Source organism: Saimiri boliviensis, chromosome 14 (genome assembly GCF_048565385.1).
Source record: "Saimiri boliviensis isolate mSaiBol1 chromosome 14, mSaiBol1.pri, whole genome shotgun sequence".
NCBI classification, from domain to species: domain Eukaryota; kingdom Metazoa; phylum Chordata; class Mammalia; order Primates; family Cebidae; genus Saimiri; species Saimiri boliviensis.
In genome coordinates this window covers 34,433,788-34,446,570 of record NC_133462.1, presented here as the reverse complement: position 1 = coordinate 34,446,570, position 12,783 = coordinate 34,433,788, and the positions used below count along the sequence as shown (strand labels likewise).

Genomic DNA, 12,783 nt, shown 5'->3' with positions numbered 1-12,783 from the left:
TCCTAATTCCTCTTTCCCACTTATGGGGAGCTCTCTGATCCTCCCATGGGCCTCGGGACCCCTACTCATTTCTTGCAATTTAATGGGTCAGGCAGCCCCACCACTGTCCCCTTTTGATCTCTCCCCTCCTCCATCCTGTGAAAATTCCAGTACTCCATCCCTCTGTGCTTGGGACCCCCCAGTCAATTCCTGTGTCAGGTGCCTCCTTACCCCTCCCGATTTATCGTGCGTAACCCTCATTCCTGCTTTTTGGGGTCTCCCAACGAATTGTCAGTCCTTCCACCCCTCTCCTGCTCTGGGTACCTCAGGGGTTTCTTCGCACACTCTGGGATCTCCACCCCATTTGCTCCGTACCAGGTCCTGGTATTTGTCCCAGTGGACTCGAGGGAAATTACCCTCCTCCCCGAAACCCCTCACTCATGTGTCCCGGCCCCTCAGCACCTCCTTCCACGCGTACCCCGGGGTCCTTTGAGCCCCTCCCCCTGCAGCCCCGCCGAGCCACCCGGCCCGTGGCCGCTGTTTACAAGGACACGCGCTTCCTGACAGTGACGCGAGCCGCCTCCTCCCCTTCCCCACGCTCGAGGAGGGGGGCGCGGGGGCCCGGCTCCGGCGACGGCCAATCAGAGCGCACTTCCGTGGCTGACTAGCTTCTGTATAAAGGCGTGTGGCTCAGGCTGAGCGGCTGGGACCTTGAGAGCGGCCGGGCCAGCTTCGGAGCCAGCAGGGAGCTGGGAACTGGGAGCTGGGGGAAACGACTCCAGGAAAGCTAGCGCGCCGAAGAGGGCGAGGGGGGCTCGGGAAGCCTGACAGCTTTTGCGTACAGCTTCCGGCTGGCTGCTTCTCGCCCGCGCCAGCCCCCGAGAACGCGCGACCAGGTACCCAGTCCGGCCACCGCAGCGGAGAGCGCGGCGCTCGCTGCAGCGAGGCCCGGGGCGGCCCCGCAGGGACCCTCCCCCGACCGCCTGGGCCGCCCGGATGTGCACTAAAATGGAACAGCCCTTCTACCACGACGACTCGTACACTCCTGCGGCATACGGCCGGGCCCCCGGTGGCCTCTCTATACACGACTACAAACTCCTGAAACCGGGCCTGGCGCTCAACCTGGCCGACCCCTACCGGAGTCTCAAAGCGCCTGGGGCTCGGGGATCCGGCCCAGAGGGCGGCGGTGGCGGCAGCTACTTTTCTGGTCAGGGCTCGGACACCGGCGCGTCTCTCAAGCTAGCCTCTTCGGAGCTGGAACGCCTGATCGTCCCCAACAGCAACGGCGTGATCACGACGACGCCTACACCCCCAGGACAGTACTTTTACCCCCGCGGGGGTGGCAGCGGTGGGGGTGCGGGGGGCGCAGGGGGAGGCGTCACCGAGGAGCAGGAGGGCTTCGCCGACGGCTTTGTCAAAGCCCTGGACGACCTGCACAAGATGAACCACGTGACACCCCCCAACGTGTCCCTGGGCGCTAGCGGTGGGCCCCCGGCTGGGCCCGGGGGCGTCTACGCCGGCCCGGAGCCACCTCCCGTTTACACCAACCTCAGCAGCTACTCCCCAGCCTCTGCGTCCTCGGGAGGCGCCGGGGCTGCCGTCGGGACTGGGAGCTCGTACCCGACGGCCACCATCAGCTACCTCCCACACGCGCCGCCCTTTGCCGGTGGCCACCCGGCGCAGCTGGGCTTGGGCCGCGGCGCCTCCACTTTCAAGGAGGAACCGCAGACCGTGCCCGAGGCGCGCAGCCGGGACGCCACGCCGCCGGTGTCCCCCATCAACATGGAAGACCAAGAGCGCATCAAAGTGGAGCGCAAGCGGCTGCGGAACCGGCTGGCGGCCACCAAGTGCCGGAAGCGGAAGCTGGAGCGCATCGCGCGCCTGGAGGACAAGGTGAAGACGCTCAAGGCCGAGAACGCGGGGCTGTCGAGTACCGCCGGCCTCCTCCGGGAGCAGGTGGCCCAGCTCAAACAAAAGGTCATGACCCACGTCAGCAACGGCTGTCAGCTGCTGCTTGGGGTCAAGGGACACGCCTTCTGAGCGCCCCTGCCCCCTTACGGACACCCCCTCGCTGGACGGCTGGGCGCACGCCTCCCACTGGGGTCCAGGGGGCGGGCGGTGGGCACCTACCCTGGGACCTGGGGGCGCCGCTAACCGTACTGGACTCCGGCCCTCCCGCCCTGTGCCCAGTCCTTCCACCTCGACGTTTACAAGCCCCCCGTTCCACTTTTTTTTGTATGTTTTTTTCTGCTGGAAACAGACTCGATTCATATTGAATATAATATATTTGTGTATTTAACAGGGAGGGGAGAAGGGGGCGATCGCGGCGGAGCTGGCCCCGCCGCCCGGTACTCAAGCCCACGGGGACATTGGGAAGGGGACCCCCGCCCCCTGCCCTCCCCTCTCTGAACCGTACTGTGGAAAAGAAACACGCACTTAGTCTCTAAAGAGTTTATTTTAAGACGTGTTTGTGTTTGTGTGTGTGTTTGTTCTTTTTATTGAATCTATTTAAGTAAAAAAAAAATTGGTTCTTTATTAATTTCTGTTGTCTTTTTTTCCAAGCTGGGAGGGCGGAGGAAAAAAAAAAAAAGCAATGGTTTGCCCCAGCTCAGTGCTGTAAGCGGCTCGGTCCTGTATGTGTCCCCCTCTTCGGCTCTGCGCAGGCATCTTGTGGTCCGCCCAGGAGTCCCACCCTACACGCGCCCCCTGATCTCCAGGGTTGGATGGTTGGGGCGCGGGACGCGATCCGGGAGCCCAGTAGCTGAAGGCAGGGAGCTCTGCGCGAGACGCGGAGTGCGCAGGCGCGGCCCCGCCCAGCCGCGCGCGCCGGGGCTTTCCCCGCTGACGCGGCGGAAGCGCTGCCCATACAAGGACCCATTCTGCCCAGTGACGCCACCGCGGTCTCTGGGCAGATTCCGGGAATCCCCTCCCCCGCTCTGCCGGGCAGGGCCGCGGCGCCGGGAAGGGGGCCGGGATTTTCCCGGGCAGACGGCTGCCCGGGCACGGAAAGCCCCAGGCCTGGGTCCAGAGCGGCCGCGGTGGGCGGGCAGCGCTCCTGGGCCCCGGGAGCCACCCCTGTGCCACTCTCAAGACACTGGCGCCTGGGCCCTGCCGCGCCCACGCCCCCTCTGTCTGACCTGACCGGGGCGGAGGGCTGTTGCTGCCTCGGCTGCTTTGCCGACGCCGTCCCCTCTACCCCCACCCCCGCCAGGAAGGGCGGCGCCCGCCTGCCAGTTTCCCCTCCCGGGTGCCAGGCCAGGAGCGGGGCGACTGCCAGGTCTGGTCCTGCCGGGGCGGCTGCTTGGGCCGCTGGGCGCCGCCACCGCCCCCGCGCTGGGCTCCCTCCCGCGCAGCTGGGACGCTTAGGGGTGGGGATGGGGGTGCGGGTGCTGCTGGCATGCCTGGAGGGAGTCTGGCCGGTTCGGAGCTGGAAGCCCCCAGAGCAGTGGAGAAAAACAGGCAGAGAACCAGACAGGCAGTAGGGTGCGTGGAACAGACACTTCATCAATTCATTTATACCATGCCTAGAACAACTACACACTGGAGACACTGCCTGGACCACTCCAGACAAGACAATAAATAAACAAGGAAACATGGTTCTTCGGAGGTGGTGGTAAGTGCTAGGAAGAGGAAAAAAAAACAAAAGCAGGTCAAGGTGGCAGTGGTAGAGTCGGGAGGCAAGTTGCTTTGCAGAATGGAGTGGAAACATGGACCTTTAATGAGGCCACTTTTCTTTTTTGCATTTTAGAGATGGGTCTTGCCCTGTTGCCCAGGCTGCAGTGCGGTGGTGGAATCATAGCTAACTGCAGCCTAGACCTTCTGTGCTCAAGAGATCCTCCCACTTCAACCTCCCAACTAGCTAGAGCTACAGGTGCACACCATTAGGCCTGGCTAATTTTGTTTATTTTTGTAGAGATGGGGTCTGCTATGTTGCCCAGGCTGGTCTTGAACTCCTCCTGGGTCAAGCAATCCTCCCACCTTGGCCTTCGAAAGCACTGGGATTCCAGGTATAAGGCAACACACACTCTTTTTTTTTTTTTTTTTTTTTTTTAAAGACGGGGTTTCACCTGTTAGTCAGGCTGGTCTTGAACTCCCGACCTTAGGTGATCTGCCCGCCTTGGCCTCCAAAGTGCTTGGATTACAGGCGTGAGCCACTACGCCCGGCTGCCACCACACTTGTCTTGCAGTGACTTTTTTTTTTGAGATGGAGTCTTGCACTGTTGCCCACACGGGAGTATAGTGGTGGGATCTCAGCTCACTGCAACCTCTGCCAGTGGGGTTCAAGGGATTCTCCTGTGTCAGCCTCCAGAGTAGCTAGGATTATTGGTGCCTGCCACCATGTCTGGCTAATTTTTGTATCTTTAGTAGAGACAGGGTTTCTCCATGTTGGCCAGACTGGTCTTGAACTTCTGACCTCAGGTGATCTGCCCGTGTCGGCTTCCCAAAGTGCTGGGATTACAGGCATGAGGCACTGCTCCTGGCTGTTACTTTTGAACAGATTTGAAGAAGTGGTGCCCTGAGAAAATCCTGGGTAACAACAGCATCAGAGGGAAGATTTTTTTTTTTTTTTTTTTATTCAAAGTCTCACTCTGTCACCCAGGCTGGAGTGCAGTGGCACTATCTCAACTCACTGCAACCTCTGACCCCCAGGTTCAAGCCTTCTGCCTCAGCTGCCTAAGTAGCTGAGATTATAGGCTCCTGCCACTGGACCTGGCTACATTTTGTATTTTTTCTTTTTTTTTTTTTTTTTTTGAGACAGAGTTTTCGCTCTTGTTACCCAGGCTGGAGTGCAATGGCGCGATCTCGGCTCACCGCAACCTCCGCCTCCTGGGCTCAGGCAATTCTCCTGCCTCAGCCTCCTAAGTAGCTGGGATTACAGGCACGCGCCACCACGCCCAGCTAGTTTTTTGTATTTTTAGTAGAGACGGGGTTTCACCATGTTGACCAGGATGGTCTCGATCTCTCGACCTCGTGATCCACCCGCCTCGGCCTCCCAAAGTGCTGGGATTACAGGCTTGAGCCACCGCGCCCGGCTCTACATTTTGTATTTTTAATAGAAACAGCCTTTCACCATCTTGGCCAGGCTTGTCTTGAACTCCTGACTTTGTGATCCACCCGCTTCAGCCTCCCAAACTGCTGAGATTACAGGCATGAGCCATTGTGCCCAGCCATTTTATTTTTCACCATGCCCAGCTAATTTTTGTATCTTTAGAAGAGACGGGGTTTCACCGTGTTGGCCAGGCTGATCTTGATCTCCTGACCTCAGGTGATCTGCCTGCCTAGCTAACTGCAGCCTAGACCTTCTGTGCTCAAGAGATCTTCTCATTTCAACCTCCCAACTAGCTAGAACTACTGGCACACACCATTAGGCCTGGCTAATTTTGTTTATTTTTGTAGAGATGGGGTCTGCTATGTTGCCCAGGCTGGTCTCAAACTCCTGGGCCAAGCAATCCTCCCCTCTTGGCCTTCCAAAGCACTAGGATTCCAGGCATAAGCCACTGTACCTAGTTAATTTTTGTATTTTTAGTAGAGATGGGATTTCACCATGTTGGCCAGAATGTTTTCAATCTCTTGACCTTGTGATACGGCCGCCTCTGTCTCCCAAAGTGCTGGGATTGCAGGCATGAGCCACCATGCCTACCCTTAATTTTTTTTATTTTTAGTAGAGACAGGGTTTCACCACGTTGGCCAGTGGTCCGCCTGCCTCAGCCTCCCAAAGTGTTGGGATTAGACGTAAGCCACCGCACCCAGCTGGGAGCAGCTCTTACTTGGCAAAATTCCTGTAGCCAGGTCAGCCTGTGAAAGAACATCAGGAACCCAGCCTGTCTGGAATAGAGTGAAAAGGGCAGATGTCAAGGGAGACTGAGCAGGGACTTGGGGAGGAGTGTCAATTCCAAGGGAAATGTGTGAACCTGAGAGGGTATTAGGTGAGGTACCAGCATTAATAGTGGATCTGTGGATTAAATGAGCATGTTAGTCCTAGTCTGTAGAAGGAAATTAGGGCATAGAGTAGCAGAACTACTTGCCTGAACGAATAAAGTATTAAACTGCACCTCTGGGATCCCTGCCTTGTTACTAATACCTGTCTCGTAACCTAAATGCCACCCTCCCACCCCAGGGGCAGAGAGTCAACCTTTCCAGGGTGAGGTGGGGCAGAGCTCACAGCAGGGACTTTGCACATCGCTCAGGCTCTCAATCTTGGTTCCGCTCTTAAGACTAGGTACCCACCCTCTTCCCCATAAGACTAGGCCAGGCTGGGTTCCTTCCAGCTCGAGGAATCCGTCTTAGTAGGAGCTGGGCCCCACACAGGGGCCTGGGCCCTGAGCTTCACATAACATCTCCTTTAACTTATACCACGCGTATGGTGATTTGGGGTTGCAGTTCCTTTTTACTGCTGAAGAGATCCAGAGGCGATCACAGCTCTTAATCGGCATTTGAATCCAGGCTGACTGTGGACAAGATGTGGGCGCTGCCTTGCAAGGCTAGATTTCTGGATGTAGGGCATCCTGGGATTTGCAAGGGACAAACAGCATTCCCTACCCCTCGGCAAGGGAGGAGAGCAGGCACTGAGTATGTGATAATACCGCCACCGCGTGGCAATGATGCGCAACTACAGAGTCAGTTTCCCAAGCCGAAGCCTGGAGAAGGGATGGGGGTTGAGGGGAGGAGAAAAGGTCAGAGCACACCAACACAGACTCACACCAGTCCCTAATACTTTATTGGTCACCTTTAGGCCTGTGTGCGGCTGGGTGGGCTCGGGGGAGGGCGTCACTATTCAGCTCCCAGGTGGAGGCAAGAGAAGGCCTGGGCCTAGCCCTCAGGGTTCCAGACTGTGGAGATTGGAGGGGCAGGTCTGGCCTTTCCTGGGTCAGCACAGGGCACCCAGGTGGGGGCACAGGTGGGCACCCAGCACAGGCACCTAGGTAGGGGCGCGAGCTTACTATCCGCTGGCCAGCCTAATTGTGTTTGGAGAAATATTCCTTGCTGTCATCCACGTTGGGCTTAATCGTGTCACTGCCAGGCTTCCAGCCAGCGGGACAAACTGTGGGAAGACACAAGGATGCACATGAAGGCTACAGCCCCAGGTTGAAGGTGAAGCAAAGCAAGAGCTTGTGTTGCAGAAGCAAATGCTGGATGGAAGCAAGTGGTCAACGGCCAGGAACGTGCATATTAAGAGAAGCCCTTCAAGCCCAGTTCAGTATTTTCTTTTCTTTCTTTTTTTTGAGACAGAGTCTTGCTCTGTTGCCCAGGATGGAGTGCAGTGGCATCATCTTGGTTCATTGCAACCTCTGCCTCCTGGGTTCAAGCGATTCTCGTGCCCCAGGCTCCCAAGTAGCTGGGATTACATGTGCATACCACCATACATGGCTAATTTTTGTATTTTTAGTAGAGACAGGGTTTCACCATGTGGTCCAGGATGGTCTTGATTTCCTGACCTCATGATCTGCCCACCTCAGCCTACCAAAGTGCTGGGATTACAGGCAGGAGCCACTGCACCTGGTCCCAGTATTTTATTTTATTTTTTATTTCTTTTTTTTTTCCTTCTTTTTTTGGAGACGGAGTTTCGCTCTTGTTACCCAGGCTGGAGTGCAATGGCGCGATCTCGGCTCACCGCAACCTCCGCCTCCTGGGTTCAGGCAATTCTCCTGCCTCAGCCTCCTGAGTAGCTGGGATTACAGGCACGCACCACCATGCCCAGCTATTTTTTTTTTTATTTTTAGTAGAGACGGGGTTTCACCGTGTTGGCCAGGATGGTCTTGATCTCTTGACCTCCTGATCCACTCGCCTCAGCCTCCCAAAGTGCTGGGATTACAGGCTTGAGCCACCGCGCCCGGCATTTTATTTTTGAAATGGGGTTTCACCATGTTGGCTAGGCTGGTCTCAAACTTCTGACCTCAGGTGATCCGCCTGCCTTGGCCTCCCAAAGTGCTGGGATTACAGGTGTGAGCCACTGCGCCTGGCCTTTCTTTTCTTTTTTTGAGATGGAGTCCCACTCTGTTGCCCAGGCTGGAGTGCAGTGCAGGCTGGAAGCACTGCAACCTCTGATTCCCTAGTAGCTGGGACTACAGGTCCTGCTACTACATGGTCATGAACTGACCATGACCTGCTAATTTTTTTGTATTTCTTTTTTTATAAGATGGGGTTTCACTGTGATGGCCAGGCTGGTCTTGAACTCCTGACCTCAGGTGATCCACCCAGCTCGGCTTCCCAAAGTGCTAGGATTACAGGCGTGAGCCACCACGCCTGGCCAATTTTTTTGTATTTTTAGTGGAGATGGGGTTTCACCATATTGGTTAGGCTGATCTTGAACTCCTGACCTCAGGTGATCCACCTACCTCGGCCTCCCAAAGTGCTGGGATTACAGGCATTAGCCACTGTGCCTGGCCAAGTTTAGTATTTTCTAGTTGGTGTTTTTCCTGCTCTAATTCTTCAGTTTCTTTTTGTCACCAACCTGTCCTTTTTCTTTTCCTTTTTCTTCTTCTTTTTTTTTTTTTTGGTTGGAGTTTTGCTTCTTGTTGCCCATGCTGGAGTACAATAGTGCAATCTTGGCTCACCGCAATCTCCGTCTCCCGGGTTCAAGCAATACTCCTGCCTTAGCCTCCCAAGCAGCCCGGATTGCAGGCTCCCACCACCACACCAGCTAATTTTATATTTTAGTAGAGACAAGGTTTCTCTATGTTGGTCAGGCTGGTCTTGAACCCCTGACCTCAGGAGATCCGCCTGCCTAGGCCTCCCAAAGTGTTAGGTTTACAGGCATGAGCCACCAAGCCCGGTCTCTTTTTTTCTTTTTCTTTTTCTTTTTTTTTTTTTTTTGAGACGGAGTTTCGCTCTTGTTACCCAGGCTGGAGTGCAATGGCGCGATCTCGGCTCACCGCAACCTCCGCCTCCCGGGTTCAAGCAATTCTCCTGCCTCAGCCTCCTGAGTAGCTGGGATTACAGGCACGCGCCACCATGCCCAGCTAATTTTCTGTATCTTTTTTTTTTTTTTTTTTTTTTTTTTTTTTTTTTGAGACGGAGTTTCGCTCTTGTTACCCAGGCTGGAGTGCAATGGCACGATCTCGGCTCACTGCAACCTCTGCCTCCTGGGTTCAGGCAATTCTCCCGCCTCAGCCTCCTGAGTAGCTAGGATTACAGGCATGCACCACGATGCCCAGCTAATTTTTTGTATTTTTAGTAGAGACGGGGTTTCACCATGTTGACGACCAAGATGGTCTCGATCTCTTGACCTCGTGATCCACCCGCCTCGGCCTCCCAAAGTGCTGGGATTACAGGCTTGAGCCACCGTGCCCGGCTTAATTTTTTGTATCTTTAGTAGAGACAGGGTTTCACCATGTTGACCAGGATGGTCTCGATCTCTCGACCTCGTGATCCACCCGCCTCGGCCTCCCAAAGTGCTGGGATTACAGGCTTGAGCCACCGCGCCCGGCTTCTTTTTTTCTTCTTAAGAGATGAGGTATTGCTACATTGCCTAGGACTTGAACTCCTGGGTTTAAGCAATCTCCTGCCTCTCCAGAGTACCTGAAACTACAGGCATGGGACTCAGCATCTGGCTATCTTTTTGGCCCCTTTAATCGCATCTTTGCCCCTCTGTCCCTCCTCTCTCTCTCTCTGTATTTTTAAGACAGGATCTTGCTCTGTCACCTAGGTTAGAGTACAGTGGTGCATTCATAGCTCACTGCGGCCTTAACTTCCCAGGCTCAAGTGATCCTCCTGCCTCAGCCTCCTGGGTAGCTGAGAATGTAGACATGCTTCACAAGCCAGGCTAACTTTTAAAAACTTTTTGTAGAGATGGGGTCCAACTATGTTGCCCAGGCTGGTCTCAAATTCTTTGGGCTCAAGAGATCCTCCTGCCTCAGCCTCCCAACCTAATATATATATATATATATATATATATATATATATATATATATTTTTTTTTTTTTTTTTTTTTTTTTTTTTTGAGACGGAGTTTTGCTCTTGTTACCCAGGCTGGAGTGCAATGGCACGATCTTGGCTCACCGCAACCTCCGCCTCCTGGGTTCAGGCAATTCTCCTGCCTCAGCCTCCTGAGTAGCTGGGATTACAGGCATGTGCCACCATGCCCAGCTAATTTTTTGTATTTTTAGTAGAGATAGGGTTTCACCATGTTGACCAGGATGGTCTCGATCTCTCGACCTGGTGATCCACCCGCCTCGGCCTCCCAAAGTGCTGGGATTACAGGCTTGAGCCACCGCGCCCGGCCCTCAACCTAATATTACCTCCCAGCTCCCCCAGTCTTGTACTGGGGTATCTCTCTCTCTCTCCTTTTAGAGAGAGTCTCGCTCTGTCACCCAGGCTGGAATGCAATGGGACGGTCTTGGTTCACTGCAACCTCTGCCTCCCAGGCTCAAGCCATTCTCCTGCCTTAGCCTCCTGAATAGCTGGAATTACAGGCACCCATCACCAAGCCCACCTAATTTTTTCTATTTTTAGTTGCACCATGTTGATCAGGCTGGTCTCAAACTCCTGACCTCAGGTGATTCACCCACTAGAGCCTCCTATAGTGCTGGGATCACAGGCATGAGCCACCATGCCAATATGCCTGACGCTTTTGTTCACCTTGGTTGAATGTCAGGGATCTCTCTCCTACCACAGTAGAAATGTCCTGCAGGCAAAGCCCTGAGCTGAATCTTCTGTGGGGCTCTAACACCCATCTGCACAGGTAAGAGGACAGGCAGTGAATGTTTGCATGAGTGACGGAGGTGCTGAGTATGTACCCATGTGTCATGTGTGCACACATGTATGAATGTGTGTCCACTTACCTTCCCCATGTTCGTCCGTGTACTGGAAGGCCTGGACCAGTCGAAGAGCCTCATCCACGGAGCGTCCCACAGGCAAATCATTAACAGTGATCTGGCGAAGGACACCCTTGCCATCGATGACAAAGAGACCCCTGAAGACATCAGGGTTCCCAGTGAGGAGCTAGGAGCTCCCACTGCCAGAGACAAGGAAGGGACTACCAACCACCCACTGCCAACCACAGGGCTGGGGGCAGAGAATACACTGCACAGGAGTGGTCCCAGCATCATGGGAATGGGGGCTCCCTGTGCCAGGCTGAGGATCTGACAGTACCTGTAGGCAATGCCCTCATCTGTTTTCAGCACGCCATAATCCTCAGACAAGCGTCTGGTCACATCAGCAAGCAGGGGGATGTTTAGGGGGCCCAAGCCTCCCTCCTTCCGGGGGGTGTTGATCCTGGGAGGAGGAGAGACAGAGTTGGGGCCTCAGGATGCCTGGCACAGCAGCGTCCTCACCCTGTGGGTCCAATGTGATAAGCACTGGAGGCCAGAGATAAGGGGCTTTAGAGTAGGCAGCTGGGAGCCCCACCCACCCCATCCTGGGTTGTGTGCGAGGACTGTATGCCCACAGCTGGGAAAACTAAGCTTGAGAGGCAAAGCTGCATCTAAGTGGCTTCACATGTGCTTGTAACTTGCAGCATCAGCCAGAAGAGAGCCCGTGTTGAGTTCCCCTCCTCCTCTAACTTTGTCCTGGGGAACAGCCCGTCCCTTAGGTGAACTGGAGTTTCCTTCTTCATGAAATAGGGCAGCACGGCCTCCCTACTGGGAACTAAGTAGATAAAGCATCTGCAACTCTTTATGCCAGGCAACTAGTTGCCAAATGCTAACGACTCTCATCATCCTTAAAGACTTGGGCGGCAATATTTCCATTATTTTCAAGATGGGGAAATGCAGGTTCCAGAGGTTGAGCAATGGCCACGAAGCCACGCGGCTCGGACCCGAGGGTGTGAGCTTAGCTGCAGCCTCTCTCTTTGGCCCCTGCTCATACCAAGCCAGGTGGGTGAACTGAGAGTCCACCGAGACGCCCAGCACTTCACAGCCCAGCTTGTGGAAGTCCTCGGCACGGTTGCTGAACGCGATGATCTCCGTGGGGCACACAAAAGTGAAGTCCAGAGGGTAGAAAAACAGGACCACGTACTTCCCTGAGGAGGAGAGACAAAGAGGAGTTAGGGCCCAGCCTCTCTCATTGCAAAGCCGCGTCCCTACCTGGGCGCCCTCCGGGTCGCGCTCACCTTTGTAGTCCGATAGTTTCACCTCTTTGAAGGCGCCATCCACCACGGCTGTGGCCTTGAAGTCAGGGGCAGGCTTTCCGATGCGCGCGTTACCGGAGGCCATGACTGAAAGCTGAGACCCCTGCCCTGTCAGTGCGCCCGGGAAGACCCTTTGCCCTCCCTCCCCAAGGTCGCGCTGCGTGCTAGGCCCCGTGACTGAGTCAGCAAGGCGGAGGCGGCAACACTAACCCTCACCCTCCCGGGACTGGATCTACGCGATCCGGAGGGTGCCGGAGACCCGCCCTCCTGATCAGAGCACGAGTGACCCAGCCACTGCCACTGGCACCCCAATAGCGAGTCGGCTGGAGCTTGGTGTCGCAAGCCCCCAGTTCAGAAGGAGACAGTGAGGCCCCCACGAGCAGGGGGTGGGGAGCCGGGCGATCCGGCCTGCGCTTCAAGGCCGTGGCCTCGGTTTCCCCCGCAAGGACAAAGGAGGCCACTACGGCGGATGGAAAACAAAGGCGGCCAGCACTGAGGTCAGGATCAGGCCAAAGCGGCTTGAAAGGGGTCCCCCCGCCAGGTGCACTCTGGGTGTCCATACCTGCGTGGGCAAACGCTAGCCGCACGGATAGTCACGCGCGTGGACCCGCGTTCTCAGCGCCAAGTGAGCCCTGGGCCGCGAAGCCTTTTATGCACGGCCCGAACCAAGACGAGCAGGGCGCGGGGGAGGGAGCAAACGAGCGGAGCGGTCGGGCCCACTGATCCCATAGGTGCGG

At 55.7% G+C, this 12,783-nt stretch overlaps 2 protein-coding genes across 2 annotated transcripts; one reads left to right on the top strand and one right to left on the bottom strand.

Moving 5' to 3' along the window:
• Positions 1 to 656: 656 nt before the first annotated feature.
• On the top strand, positions 657 to 2,518 carry JUNB (JunB proto-oncogene, AP-1 transcription factor subunit). Its single transcript, XM_003941736.4, has one exon. The coding sequence runs from the start codon at positions 976 to 978 to the stop codon at positions 2,017 to 2,019; it is 1,044 nt and encodes a 347-aa protein (XP_003941785.1). The 5' UTR covers positions 657 to 975; the 3' UTR covers positions 2,020 to 2,518.
• A 4,157-nt stretch (positions 2,519 to 6,675) lies between these two features.
• Positions 6,676 to 12,717, bottom strand: PRDX2 (peroxiredoxin 2). Its single transcript, XM_003941732.4, has 6 exons — positions 12,609 to 12,717; positions 12,029 to 12,140; positions 11,785 to 11,938; positions 11,071 to 11,193; positions 10,761 to 10,891; positions 6,676 to 7,021 (listed from the first exon to the last, which is right to left on the bottom strand). Exons 2-6 carry the CDS (start codon positions 12,129 to 12,131, stop codon positions 6,936 to 6,938), a joined length of 597 nt encoding a protein of 198 aa, XP_003941781.1. The 5' UTR covers positions 12,132 to 12,140; positions 12,609 to 12,717; the 3' UTR covers positions 6,676 to 6,935.
• Positions 12,718 to 12,783: the final 66 nt, after the last annotated feature.